Raw genomic sequence first — 15,373 nt, 5'->3', positions numbered from 1 at the left:
TGTGTGCGTGTGTGTGTGTGTGAGAGAGAGAGAGATTGTAGTAGCACAGGTCATGAGGTTGTTTGTGAATGATGCCAGACCTACAAAAGCCAGAAAATAAACAACACCAAGTCACAAACAATTATTATGATTATGATTATGATTGAGAGGCCAGACTGACTGGACTAGTTGGTGTTTGGGTTGATTAAGCTCCTACCTATGCACACTGTAAACAAACTGTCCAACAGGGACATGGCTTCTATAATCTAGTTTTGTATCAACAACAACCTCAGGGGGAGGCCTCTTGTGGTAAATGCAGATTGTTATATGAGGCTGTTATGTAACACTACACACACACACTCCAAACACTAGGAACTGAACATGAACATGTCAATCAAGATTTCACTAGTTTCACGAAACAGAACAGAATTCCAGGAATAATGCAGGGATTATAATGTCTTTTAAAACAACCAAATGCAATAGCTGCTTTTAAGGAACTGCTAGGAAAAAACACAACATGTATCAAATGGGACATCCTCCATAGTTTGACCGCATTGCATGATAATTCTGTTGTTCTTTGAATCATGGGATGTCGTTACATTACCACAGAATACTGCAGTAACATACACTACATGACCAAAAGTATGTGGACACCTGCTCATCGAACATCTTATACCAAAATAATGGGCATTAATATGGAGTTGGTCCCCCATTTGCTGCTATAACAGCCTCCACTCTTCTGGGAAGGCTTTCTACTAGATATTGGAACATTGCTGCAGGGACTTGCTTCCACTCAGCCACAAGATTAGGCCTGGCTCGCAGTCGGCGTCCAATTCATCCCAAAGGTGTTCGATGGGTTGAGGTCAGGGCTCTGTGCAGGCCAGTCAAGTTATTCCTCACTGATCTCGACAAACCATTTCTTTATGGACCTTGCTTTGTGCACGGGGGCATTGTCATGCTGAAACAGGAAAGGGCCTTCCCCAAACTGTTGCCACAAAGATAGAAGCACAGAATCATCTAGAATGTCGTTGTATGCTGTAGTGTTAAGATTTTCCTTCACTGGAACTAAGGGGCCTAGTCCGAACCATGAAAAACAGCCCCAGACCATTATTCCGCCTCCACCCAACTTTACAGTTGGCACTATGCATTGGGGCAGGTAGCGTTCTCTTGACATCCACCAAAAACCCAGATTTGTCCGTCGGACTGCCAGATGATGAAGCATGATTCATCACTCCAGAGAACACGTTTCCACTGCTCCAGAGTACAATGGCAGCGAGCTTTACACCACTCTAGCCGACGCTTGGCATTGGAAACCCATTTCATGAAGCTCCTGATGAACAGTTCTTGTGCTGACATTGCTTCCAGAGGCAGTTTGGAACTCAGTAGTGAGTGTTGCATCCAAGAACAGGCGGTGGTCCCGTTCGGTGAGCTTCTTGGGCCTACCACTTTGCAGCTGAGCCGTTGTTGCTCCTAGACGTTTCCACTTCACAATAACAGCACTTACAGTTGACTGGGGCAGAAATTTGACAAATTGTCTATTTGTAAAGGTAGCATCCTATGACGGTGCCACGTTGAAAGTCACTGAGCTCTTCAGTAAGGTCATTCTACTACCAATGTTTGTCTATGGAGATTACATGGCGGTGTGCTCAAATTTCATACACCTGTTAGCAACGGGTGTGGCTGAAATAACCAAATCCACAAATTTGAAGGGAATGCCACATACTTTTGTATATATAGTGTAGTCTGAAGGATGGGAAGGCACTCCCTCTTTCTTTTCTGGGAGAGGAAGAAATAGCTCCCCGTGGATTTGTGTGGACTGTGTGAATGACAGAGTACCCCTGGGAACTGGGCTGTTGTGTTCCTTACTGTAGCCTATCCTGGTAAAATCCCTAGAGTTTCCATATATTCCCCTCCGTCTTCTATAAATTAATGGCAAGCTACTTATAGCACACAAGCTACGCTGTTAGACTCTTTGAGACACTTGGACATTTGATACACATACTTGTTATCTCTTTGAGAATCATAATCATGCACAGCATTGTATACAAAGTGCCCATCAACAAATTTGTACAAATTGAAAAATGCTGAGAATGTTTGCCAAAAGGTGGACAGACAAGCAGCTTGAGTACAAACTAGAGGGGTTTTGGACAGTGTCCTGGACTGTCCTGGCAGGAAATACCTTGTTTCTCAGCTTCAGTCTCAGTCTCAACTTGATCTCCCAACCGAACCAGAGCCCTGTATTGCAATAGATGGCTCTGAATCGAACGTTCTGTCCAGCAACTGAACACTCTGTCCAGCGCCTCCTATTCTATCTGACATGAGCTCCGCAGTGGCCGGCCAAGCCTATTGGCCAGACTTCCTCTATGAAAAGACTGATGCTAATTATTCTCCCGTATTCCTAATTACTCCACACTTGGCAGTGCTAACACCCTGCGGTTGAAAATAAAACCCTCCGCTCAGGCCTTTAATGGAGAAAACAATAAGAGGCAGACACGGCTGCATTCATCAGCCAGACCTTCACTAAATGAGATTCAACAAAAACATTGGCACATCCTTCAAAACAGGATATTGGTGTTTTTATGGCGAGGAGAGGAAGAGCTTGTAATCAGCGCTAGGCTACTGTGACTGACTGCTGTGACTGACTGCTGTGACTGACTGCTTTGACCCACCTCTCCGTGTTTTCTCACGAAAGTGCTGTGCTATAACCTTGGGTTTAGACCGCTTAAGATCAGGACAGGAAAAGGGGTTCCGACCACATGTAGGATTGTTAGCGAGGAAAAATACACTAAACAAGATTCCCTAAAGTGACAGGGTCAATCATGGTCAGGTCAGTTGAGATGTGAGCTGTCGGTTTTGGCCATGTTAACACATTCTACATGGACCAGCTTTGAATGCAATGTAAAGAGCTTATTACACATCTCTTCTGTTCAGTTTTGCACTAACAAGGCAATTATGTTAAGGACTGCATACCACAGAATGCTTCAATTCTTCTATCATGACATCCAACATTCCGAAATAAAACTCACGCCCTGCCTATTTATACTACATTTTAGTGTATGATTCTGATATGTGCACATCGACACTGGATCATATGCGACCTAACTAAGAATCGCATTCTTCACTTTCTCATAGGATGATGGGAGCTCCTCCAACAGTCTCCGAGGACTAGTTGTTTTCACTTTTCCTCTCTGTCCTAGAACAACATGTTCACTCACAGCACAGCCAGGTCCAAATGTGTTCTCCAGATGTACAGCCCTTTCCTGGTTCCCTACGTCACAGACCAATGACAAACGTTTCTCCTCAAGCAGTATACCTCTATAAATGTCTTCGGAGAGGAAGGAAAGGAAACCTTTCCTGCATGAGCTTACTTCACAGGGTTCAATTACATGTCAATCTCACTACAATTCAACTCTTATGTACAACAATAACGGCCATGTTGGGGATTAATTACACACAGTGATGGGTTGGTAGTTTCATTCATACCTGTGGCATCTGGAGGAAACTGGCTATAGACAATGGGCCGAGCTATATCCCTTTAATATAAAAGCCAAGATGAGGCAATGAATCAGCATAATACCTATATGGCCAAGGATTCATAACAAAGGAGTCGAAGCACCAATTCCTGTCCTCCACCATCTAGCCCACATTAAAATGACAACATGGTGAAGAATTGTATCCTGGAAATAGTATCAATAATATATAAACTGTCGACGCATGAATAATATAATTTTATGTAGTGAAGGCACACATGCATGAATTAGGTAACTCATTATATTCAGCTGAAGTAAGAAGAATGGAGCATTACTCTGTGTTCCAAATGGGACTGTGTTCCCTACACGGTGCACTCCTTTTGTCCTTTTGACCAGAGCCCTAGTCAAACGTAGTGCACTATAGGGAATAGGGTGCCATTCGGGACTTAGCCTCTGGCTATCTGCACCATGCTACGGAGTGGGACACTTACTGTAGCACACTTCATCATAACAAAATGGAAAATGATGTACCTAGAAAACACCTCATAATTCAAAGCCCCTAAAAGAAGAAGGCATGGAGTTGCACTGTTTTTTTGTGTATAAATCAATATTACCTCAAAGACACTCTAACGGTTCTTTTGGAGGATACTCTGAAAGAAAACGCTTTAATTTGACAAAGCAAAAAAGCATGCCACTGACTCAAGACAAACGCACAGAAACAAACACATCTACACTATTATCACATAGCAACCAACCACGCTGTGCTCCAGCTACTTTAAAGCACATCAATAATTAATACACAAAGCCAACAGCAGCAGTGTAACCAGCAGGCAGCCCTGCCCTCCATGCCCCTGTGCCCTTGAGAGACCAGGGTTGAGCCCCATATTCCATATATTGATCACTACCCTATAGGCCCTGGTCAAAAGTTATGCACTATAGGGAATAGGGTGCCATTTGGGGTGCAACCTTAGAGGGACCAGCAGCTCAGGAATTCCCCAGACGGACAATTGAATTCCCCAGGCGGTGGAGCTGACTTCCTGTGGATCTGCCCCTGCTCCCAGAGGAAGGGCCAACTCTCCTGTACTCACCGTCAGGGGCATTGTGGGCCTTCTGACTGGTTTCATCCTGTCCACCACAATTGTACTAGCAGGCCCCGCCCTGCTCAGAATGCAAGTCCAGCCTCTCTGTTTATTCATTCAGAGTGTCTTAACATGATCAACACTTACAACCCATATCTTAACTGACACTTTAGGGACAAACACTACCGGCCCGGACAGGTAGCTCAAAGTGGCTTCTGTCAGCTCTTTTCTAACACGGTTAGTAGGCCTGTATTGCATGTTTGCAATTTTCTTCTTATAGGCTGTATATGATGAACAGCCAAATGCAGGACAATGAGAGCTGCCCTGTGCCCAACAAACTCGTTGGTTATTGTATTTGTTTGCACCTGAAGAAGGCTTCTGTGAAGTCAAAACATTGTAATACTTAGGTGCAGCAATATTCCCTATACAGACCTTTCATTTCTTTATATCTGTTTGTCCTAATAATGCATGAGCTAACAGGGTTCTAGCTAACTGGATGTTCTTGCCTAATTTGTGTTGCCAGGTGGACCTGGGATTCCTCCGTTTTGTTTCAGCTGTGGGAACACAGGGAGCAATCTCCAAGGAGACGAAGAAGGAGTACTTTGTCCACTCCTACAAATTGGACGTGAGCTCCAATGGAGAGGACTGGGTCACAATAAAGGAGGGATCCAAGCAGATGGTAAGACTGACTCATAAGATATAAGTTAAGCCTTTTTATATCAGCAGTTGGCACAAAGAGCTTTACAGTAACCTGCCAGAAGCGAGAGCACAATGGTCAGGAAAAATGCCCTAGAAGGATGAAACCCAGAGAGGTTGCAGAATAGTGATACATTGTAACTAATAGAAAGAATGAGTTCAGTATGATTTGAACTTCAAGACCACACATTTCACAATACATATTTCACAATACTTTAGGCAAGATTTCCTGTACTCTGGACAAATAATGCCAGAAAATAATTGCCATATTTTACACAATTGATTCAGACAGTTCTATTTAACAAAAGTGACTCTATTGTCTAATATTCTGGAATAAAGCAGAAGATAGGTTTCTTTTGGACAATAAAGTAATCTTGTTCTTGTTTTCCTCCTCCTTCTCCTCCTTCAGATTTTCCAGGGGAACCACAATCCTACAGAGGAAAAAAGGTCGTTCCTACCCAAGCAGACTCTAGCCCGTTACGTCCGCATCAGACCCATGTCCTGGGAGATAGGCATCTGCATGCGCTTCGAGGTGTACGGCTGCAAGACATCAGGTACACACACACAGCTGCAGACATCAGGTACACACACACACAGCTGCAGACATCAGGTACACACACACACAGCTGCAGACATCAGGCACACACACACACAGCTGCAAACATCAGGTACACACACACACAGCTGCAAACATCAGGTACACACACACACACACACACACACACATCTGCAAACATCAGGTACACACACACACACACACACACACACACAGCTGCAAACATCAGGTACACACACACACACACACAGCTGCAGACATCAGGTACACACACACACAGCTGCAGACATCAGGTACACACACACACAGCTGCAAACATCAGGTACACACACACACACACACACAGCTGCAAACATCAGGTATACACACACACACACACACAGCTGCAGACATCAGGTACACACACACACAGCTGCAGACATCAGGTACACACACACACAGCTGCAGACATCAGGTACACACACACACAGCTGCAAACATCAGGTACACACACACACACACACACAGCTGCAGACATCAGGTAAACACACACACAGCTGCAGACATCAGGTACACACACACAGCTGCAGACATCAGGTACACACACACACAGCTGCATGACATCAGGTACACACACACACACAGCTGCAGACATCAGGTACACACACACACACAGCTGCAAGACATCAGGTACACACACACACACAGCTGCAGACATCAGGTACACACACACACACAGCTGAAGACATCAGGTACAGTCACACACACACAGCTGCAGGACATCAGGTACACACACACAGCTGCAGACATCAGGTACACACACACACACACACACACAGCTGCAGACATCAGGTACACACACACACAGCTGCAAGACATCAGGTCAGACATCACCAGGCGGCTCTCAAACATACACACAAATGCACATTATACGCACACACACACACAATTGCATAAGCATATTTTGGCTCTTCCTTTAACTTCTAATATAGACCATATACTGTTACCTGGTTTCCTAATAAGTGCTCTAAGAAATCTGATGGATTCTGTTCTTGGTTGTAAAGAAGAAGAATCACTGCTTCCTAAGCCGGTTGAGGGTCATGCTAGGTTGTTATTGTAAAAGTGCAATGGAAAAAGGCAAAAAGGCAAGTTGAGTCATCGTACATACAGTATTTACGATATTACAAAGCACAGCATGATTCATTCCAGAGATCCATATCCTCCCTTATTTCTCTCAGCAGGAGAACATCATAAAGATGTTATTATACTCTTTCTCACTGCAGGGCTAGTGTGTGTGTGTGTGATACTGTACAAGGCCCAGGTGATTAAGAGTTTAGAATGACACAGGGAGGATGTAGACAGTCTGTCTCTGTGTCCTCCACTTATATGTCATGCAGTATACGCATGTGCACACACACACACACACATACACACACACACACACACACACACATACACACACACATAGAGGGAGTTCCCACAAAGAGCAGTGGTAAAAAGAAATCACAAGACCTTAACACTGAATGACTGGGGAACTAGGGGGAGTTGATCTCCACAGGGAAAGCTGTTACATACTGTCTCACTCAGACTCAGGATGTGTCTGAAATGGTATCCTATTACCTTATAGAGCCCATGAGGACACAGCAGCTTCACCCTGCCCCCTCTCTCTCGCTCTCTATTTCACAGACTACCCTTGCTCCGGCATGCTGGGGATGGTCTCCGGTCAAATCTCGGACGCCCAGATCAGCGCGTCATCGCACGCAGAGCGCGGCTGGGTACCAGAGAACGCCAGGTTGCTGACAGGGAGGTCGGGCTGGACCCAGCAACAGACCAGACAGCCCTTCCGGAACGAGTGGCTGCAGATGGACCTGGGCCAGGACAAGCTGGTCAGCGGCCTGCTCATCCAAGGAGGACGCCACAGGTAGGTAACATGGAGGTTAGATAGGCGGGTCAGCAACCGGAGGGTTCGAGCCAGTGTGTGTTTGTGTCTTTCGCAGAGGTTGGGATCTTGGCAGAAGATTATCTTCAGTGGCCTGTAGAATGGATTAATGAAGTATTCTTCTTCTTCTAGAGACAAGAATGTGTTTATGAAGAAGTTCAAGGTGGGCTACAGCAACAATGGCTCTGACTTTACCATGGTGAAGGAAGACAACAGCTCTAAGCCTAAGGTAAGGGAAGGAACCTGGGAATTCATGTTTGGTATCCTGTGCATTCATCTCCTCTCTTTTCAACGGAGACCCACAGATCAATAGAAAGTAGGGCTGTCAGAGTTAACTGTTTGTAATTTTAGTGCACACATTTTTTTTCATGACGATTAAACACATTGTCTGAAAGTGTTCAAAATACATTGAAAACATCCACAATACATAATATATACAGCTAAAAACAAAAAACAACAATGTGATGTCTAAACAAGTTGACATTGAGGTTAAAGAAAGTGTGCTTTATCTATTTACCTGATTCTGCTTAGCGTTACTTTGGGAAAAATCAAGATGTCAATATTCTTGTAATGCTTTTTGTATGAAAAATCTTGAATTACAGCTCAAAATCCTGTGATTAAAATATTTTGACAAGATTGATGACAAGAGTGCAACATATCCTGTTGGTAAAGTCAAGGATGAAATGTGTTTGTGTGCAAACCATCAGCACCTAGCTATTCAAAACATCCAGCAGTACTCTCTGTCCCCTCCATAAGACAGTCTGACTTGAATATCCATCTATTCCAGATGGTGCGACTTGTTTATGGTAGACAGAGGGAGATCTTATCTGTCCTAAAGTGCACCATATTCCCTATGTAGAACACGCCCTTGTCAAAAGTAATTTACTTATTACATAGGGAATAGGGTGCAATTTGGGACGTGGCGTTAGATATCCCCTGTGCCTTTTTCCTGTGTCTTTTTAAAAAGCTAATTTCCGGCCTCCAGTCTTCAAAGATGAACAAACAGGAAGTCTATTTCTGTGGCTTCAGCTATACATCCAGGGCTGGATCCCTATTCCCTATATAGTGCACCACTTTTGACCGGGGCTCCGGTCACAATTAGTGCACTATAAAGGGAATAGTGAGCCATTTGGGAGGCAGACAAAGTGTTTTTCAAACTGCCACTTCAGGCTTCACTTTGATTGGAAACATAAGAATCATAGGTTGTGAGAACACTCTGGTGAGAACATTTTGTGGACATATAAATACATATATTTAATCAAAAACATTCACTGAATGTTGTTTCAATGTTATCATCCTAATGTTAGATAAAACCCGAACTAGAACTTAATGGGAATGTTACCTAATGCTCTGGGAATGTTCCCGGTTAGCTGTGTAGGGTATGGCACCATGGTGGTAGCAGGCCTGGTGTCCCGGACATCATAATAACCTTTTCACAGCAGGGGCTAACTATTTTCACATGTCCTCTCGCTTAAAATACTATATTAAGGATATACTTATATTAAGGATAATAATATATTAAGGATATACTTATATTAAGTATTCTTGTCAAGTTCTACTTGTCAAGTCCCAAGATGGTAGCATGTCAAGTCGTTTGTCTGTGACTAGTACATTTTAACCTACTAATAACCTATTTATTTATGGCTGAGTAACTTCCTTGTTGTGTAGTGCAAATTATTTTATTTTTGCTGCTGTAAAGATCACGGGTCTTCCTCAACTTGGCACTTCAACTCTGCACTGACGTTTACCAAAGTAACCCGATCTCTGGCTGGCCTGAGTTCCTTCTTCATCCACGGAGTGTCTCGTCCAAGCCGCTCCTTTTTGCTCTTCGTCTGGCTGTCAGTGGCAGCTCAATAATCCCCAACCCGCTCTCTCAATCGACCTCAACACCCAATCTACTCACACGTGCAAATACTCACATTCAGATTTACATATACGCTGTCCCTCTCTCCCCTTACCTTCATTGGGCTCTATTTACATTTGTCAGAGAAAATGACAATTTTCGTGGTATTGCTTTGTGCACTGACTTTAACGAGATCTGGAGAAAACGAACATTGTCGCTGGATGAGTACATCTGACAATGTGCTCTCCCGTCCATTGGACATTTTGTTTGCAGGAACTCGCTCCTTTTCACTCGTTCCACTCGTCCAAGTGCCGATGTATTTGTGGCATGATGTGAACATTACGAATTTGTGTCACTACCAAAGTCTAATGGTTTTAAATGACTGTTTTGTATTGTCTGGAAACTCACTTGTAGACTTCGCTTGCAGTAGGTCTCTTAAAAAAGAGAAGCCGTGCAAAGTTATTAAACAGAGGTGCCTAGTTATTCTTCTTTTGTTGATATCAGGTAACGTGCAGCCTAACCCTGGCCCTGATATGCAATGTCTCCAAACCCCCTCTGATTTTAAATCAAGATCTGGTCTTGGTATTTTTCATTTAAATGTACGCAGCCTGTTGTCAAAAATGGATGGGGTTAGGATTTGGGCTAAATCAACTGATGCTGATATAATTGTGTTTTCTGAAACCTGGCTCAGCAAGTCTGTTCTTGATACGGATATTTGTATAACTGGTTACAATGTTTATCGCACTGATCGGGTTAAGAAAGGTGGGGGTGTGGCTATATATGTAAAAACGAAATTCCCTGTAAGTGTGGCAAAGTCTGAAACTATTTGTAAACAGTTGGAATTTCTTGCTTTGAATATTGAGGTTTCTAAGGGTCTTTCTATAACTGTGATTGGCTGTTACAGACCCCCCTCTGCTCTCGGTGATGCATTTTCTTCTTTGACGCACCTCATGTCTAAACTTCTTTACAGTGAAATGATTTTGATTGGTGATCTTAACTGGTGTTGGTTAATGCCGGTGTCTGATGATTTAAAAATGTTTTGTAATTCTATGAATCTTACCCAGTTGATTAACTCACCCACTCGCCCTAATCTAAAATGCCCTGATAAATCTACCCTGATTGATTTGATATTGACAAATGTTCCACATAAATATTCTGCGGTTGGTGTTTTTTGTAATGATTTAAGTGACCATTGTGCTGTTGTTGCTATTAGAAATACTAAGATTTCTAAGTCTAACCCGCGTTTTATTCGTAAGAGAAATCTGAAGTGTTTCATTGAGCAGGCTTTCTTTCATGATTTGTTTTATTTTGACTGGAGCAAGATTGAGCTTATCCCTGATGTGGAAACTGCCTGGAAATTCTTTCATGATGGTTTTCTCCAAATAGTAAACAGACATGCTCCATTCCGCAGGTTCAGGGTTAAAGGGAGGGATAATCCATGGTTTTCGTCTGAGCTTTCTTGCATTGTTCACGACCGTAATCTAGCCTGGGCTAAAGCAAGGAAATCGTGTTCTGATGCTGATTGGCTTGTTTTTAGGCAGTTACGAAACAAGTGTTCTTCTCTTCTCAGGAAGGCCAAATCTGAATATTTTATGTCTGTTACCACTGATAACCTGAATGACCCTAGAAAGTTTTGGAAGGCTATTAAGTCTATGTCTGGTAACAGTAATGTTAATGAATTACCGTCATGTGTATTGAAGGACTCTGTTGCTATATATGACAAAACTGAAATGCTGAATTGTTTCAATGAGCACTTTGTATCATCTGGTAGGCTGTTTGATTCAGTGTCCTCTGTCTCTGTACAACCTTGTGTGGATGAACCAGTGAGAGCTGGTCAAACTTTTAGCTTTTTGCCATTCTCAGTGCAGGTGGTACATAAAGCCCTGAAATCCTTAGATCAGAGAAAGCCTGCAGGTCCTGATCTTTTGGATCCCTGCTTTTTAAATCTGGCAGCTGATTTCATAGCTGAACCACTTGCATATCTGTTTAATCTAACCCTGGAATGTAATGAAATTCCAAAGATCTGGAAATCAGCATTTGTCCTGCCACTTTTAAAAGGGGGAGATCCAACTCTTTTAAATAATTATAGGCCAATCTCAAAGCTGTCACCCCTGGTGAAAATACTTGAAACCCTTGTGAGTGACCAGCTAAAAGAGTTTTTATATACTAACTCTATTTTATCAATGTACCAATCGGGTTTCAGGAAGAAGCATAGCACAATTACAGCAGCCATGAAGGTTTTAAATGATATCACTGAAGCTCTTGACAAAAAACAGCATTGTGTCTCACTTTTTATTGATCTCTCTAAGGCTTTTGATACAGTTGATCATGCTATACTAAGGCAGAGATTGTCGAGTGTAGGTCTTTCAGAGCATGCAGTTGCATGGTTTGTTAACTATCTGTCTGATAGAACTCAGTGCACTCAATTTGATGGGCTTAGGTCTGTTAAATTGTCTGTCTTAAATGGTGTGCCCCAAGGCTCTGTACTTGGTCCTCTCTTATTCACTATTTTTATAAATAATTTAGACAAAAATGTCCAAAATGCACAACTTCATTTTTATGCTGATGATACTGTTATTTACTGTTGTGCTTCATCTCTTACAAAAGCTTTCCAGAACTTGCAAACTGCTTTTAATACTGTTCAACATACCTTGTCTCAATTGAAGCTTATCCTCAATACTGACAAAACTAAACTTCTGGTGTTTTCTAAAGCAAGAAATAGACCCCTGAACCTTTCACCTATTACTACCTTTCAGGGCAAGGAGATTGAGGTTGTAACCTCATATAAATATCTTGGAATTTTGATTGATGATGGCCTCTCTTTTAAAATGCATATTCAACAACTTACAAAAAAATTGAAGCTGAAATTAGGATTTTATTTTAGGAATAAGGCTTGTTTTTCTTTTGAAGCCAGAAGGAGGCTAGTATCAGCTACATTTATGCCTTTACTAGACTATGGGGATATTTTATATATAAATGCTTCCGCTCAGTGTTTGAGATCAATTGACACCCTTTACCATGGCACTTTGAGATTTATTTTAAATTGCAAAACCCTTACGCACCACTGCACTTTGTATACCAGGGTTGGCTGGCCTTCTCTAGTCACTCGTAGGCTCAGTCACTGGTATACTTTTATTTACAAAGCCATTTTGGGTTTACTACCTTTTTATTTGGGCATTTTTATTGTTCAGAAATGTGGTGGGTACTCTCTTCGTTCGAGGGACTTTATCTTGCTAACTGTTCCAAATGTCCGAACTGAATTTGGTAAAAGGGCTTTTATGTACTCTGCGCCATCGTCTTGGAATGCCTTACAAAATACTTTTAAACTGGAAGAACTTGTCCCGATTGGTATTTTTAAATCACTGATGAATGATCTTGAGACTGATTCCCTGACCTGTCAATGTTTTTAATTTGCTGTTTTTGATTTTGTTATATTCTTTGTTAATTTTATGGTTTTTACTAGATTACTTGTAGTTTTTCATGTTGTTTGTCTAATTTTTGTAATGACTTGGCGCTGCCTATCTTGGCCAGGACGCTCTTGAAAAAGAGATTTTAAATCTCAATGAGCCTTTCCTGGTTAAATAAAGGTTAAAAAAATTCAAAAAAAAAAAACAAAAAAAATTCAAATTTTTTTTTTATTAAGGATAATAATATATTAATAATATATTAAGGATATACTTATATTAAGGATAATAATATATTAAGGATATACTTATATTAAGGATAATAATATATTAATACTATATTAAGGATATACTTATATTAAGGATAATAATATATTAATACTATATTAAGGATATACTTATATTAAGGATAATAATATATTAATACTATATTAAGGATATACTTATATTAAGGATAATAATATATGAATACTATATTAAGGATATACTTATATTAAGGATAATATATTAATAATATATTAAGGATATACTTATATTAAGGATAATAATATATTAATAATATATTAAGGATATAATATTAGTTTCATAACCCTGCTAGATCCTAGATGTCATCCTCCCGAAAGTTTTGTTTTGATAGAAAGTGGATTATTTTTTCAATAGACTGGAGATGATCTTCCTCAGGGTGGGTGGGTGGATGGTCAGGTGGGTGGGTGGGTGTGTGGGTGTGCAGTATGAGGTGGCTGAACTCACAGAGCAGTGTGTGGAGCTGACATTACCCTTCTTGTAATGTTTTTCCCCAAATAGCCCCCTATTCCCTTTACAGTGCACTACTTTTGCCCAGGGCCCACAGGGTTACTGTGCAGAGCTGGCATAGTGGGGATGGAAAACGGGTTTCTGTCTCATAGTGTACGGTCTGGAAATGGTTTGGGCTTCATCACTGTTCTGTTCTCCTGGCTCTCTTCCAGATCTTCATTGGGAACCAGAACCATGACACCCCAGAGCTGCGTACGCTGGGCCCTCTGCTGACTCGCTTCCTCAGGGTCTACCCAGAGAGAGCCACCCCCGATGGCCTGGGGCTCAGACTGGAGCTGCTGGGCTGTGAGATCCATGGTGAGTTAGCACAAACATCTCAGCACACACACACAATCACAGCAAGACAGACAGACAGACAGACAAATAGAAAGACAGACAAACATGTGCACACACACGCATGCACATTAATTGTCATGGCAACAGTTTTACTTAACAACGACAGCAACAGAGTTGACTAAGCACACAAACAGATCTAGGACCAGGCTAGGGTTATTTCAGTATTAAAAGACCCCTCTGACAGGGTCTAGAGTTAGACATCAACCATAGTGACCACACACAGATGGAATCCCAGACAGGTTTCACTTACCTACTCCTAACTACAGACCTGAGACCTGCGTTAGTGGCAAGACTTGGGCAGTAGATATTTAGCCTTTGCTGCATGCTTGATGACTGTCGTATACCGTACCCTGCCTGTCATTTAGTGTGGGAAGTGTAATGATTGTGTTATGTGCTATGTGTTATGTGGGAGGGTTAGGACATAAAAGGCTGACGCGTGCCAGAGCAGGCTGCCCTGACTCTGGGCTGGAGGGGGAGGGGGATGGACCAGTCACAGTGGGTGGGTGAGGGAGGGGAGGTGGACCTGTCATAGTGGGAGGGTGGGTGAGGGAGGGGAGATGGACCAGTCACAGTGGGTGGGTGAGGGAGGGGAGGTGGACCTGTCATAGTGGGAGGGTGGGTGAGGGAGGGGAGATGGACCAGTCACAGTGGGTGGGTGAGGGAGGGGAGGTGGACCTGTCATAGTGGGAGGGTGGGTGAGGGAGGGGAGATGGACCAGTCATAGAGGGAGGGTGAGGGAGGGAGGGTAGGTGGACCTGTCACAGTGGGAGGGTGGGTGAGGGAGGGGAGGTGGACCTGTCACAGTGGGAGGGTGGGTGAGGGAGGGGAGGTGGACCTGTCACAGTGGGAGGGTGAGGGAGGGGAGGTGGACCTGTCATAGTGGGAGGGTGAGGGAGGGGAGGTGGACCTGTCATAGTGTGAGGGTGAGGGAGGGGAGGTGGACCTGTCATAGTGTGAGGGTGAGGGAGGGGAGGTGGACCAGTCATAGTGTGAGGGTGAGGGAAGGGAGGTGGACCTGTCATAGTGTGAGGGTGAGGGAGGGAGGTGGACCAGTCATAGAGGGAGGGTGGGTGAGGGAGGGGAGGTGGACCAGTCATTGTGTGAGGGTGAGGGAGGGGAGGTGGACCTGTCATAGTGTGAGGGTGAGGGAGGGAGGGGAGGTGGACCTGTCATAGTGTGAGGGTGAGGGAGGGGAGGTGGACCCGTCATAGTGTGAGGGTGAGGGAGGGGAGGTGGACCCGTCATAGTGTGAGGGTGAGGGAGGGGAGGTGGACCCGTC

The 15,373-nt window shown here is 43.2% G+C and overlaps 1 protein-coding gene across 1 annotated transcript in view; it reads left to right on the top strand.

Annotated features, from left to right (window-relative positions):
- The window catches only part of LOC106599513 (neuropilin-1a), a 112,960-nt gene that overhangs the window by 70,709 nt on the left and 26,878 nt on the right, over positions 1–15,373 (top strand). Inside the window, exons 7-11 of the mRNA XM_014190791.3 lie at positions 5,052–5,207; positions 5,634–5,778; positions 7,446–7,680; positions 7,831–7,927; positions 13,911–14,055. Of these exons, the coding sequence (XP_014046266.1) occupies positions 5,052–5,207; positions 5,634–5,778; positions 7,446–7,680; positions 7,831–7,927; positions 13,911–14,055 (778 nt within the window). The remainder of the gene's footprint in view (positions 1–5,051; positions 5,208–5,633; positions 5,779–7,445; positions 7,681–7,830; positions 7,928–13,910; positions 14,056–15,373) is intronic.

The sequence above is a fragment of the Salmo salar genome, chromosome 03, assembly GCF_965601325.2.
Source record: "Salmo salar chromosome 03, fSalSal1, whole genome shotgun sequence".
Taxonomy (NCBI): domain Eukaryota; kingdom Metazoa; phylum Chordata; class Actinopteri; order Salmoniformes; family Salmonidae; genus Salmo; species Salmo salar.
The sequence above is the reverse complement of the archived record's forward strand: the minus strand, read 5'-3'. Positions and strand labels throughout refer to the sequence as shown.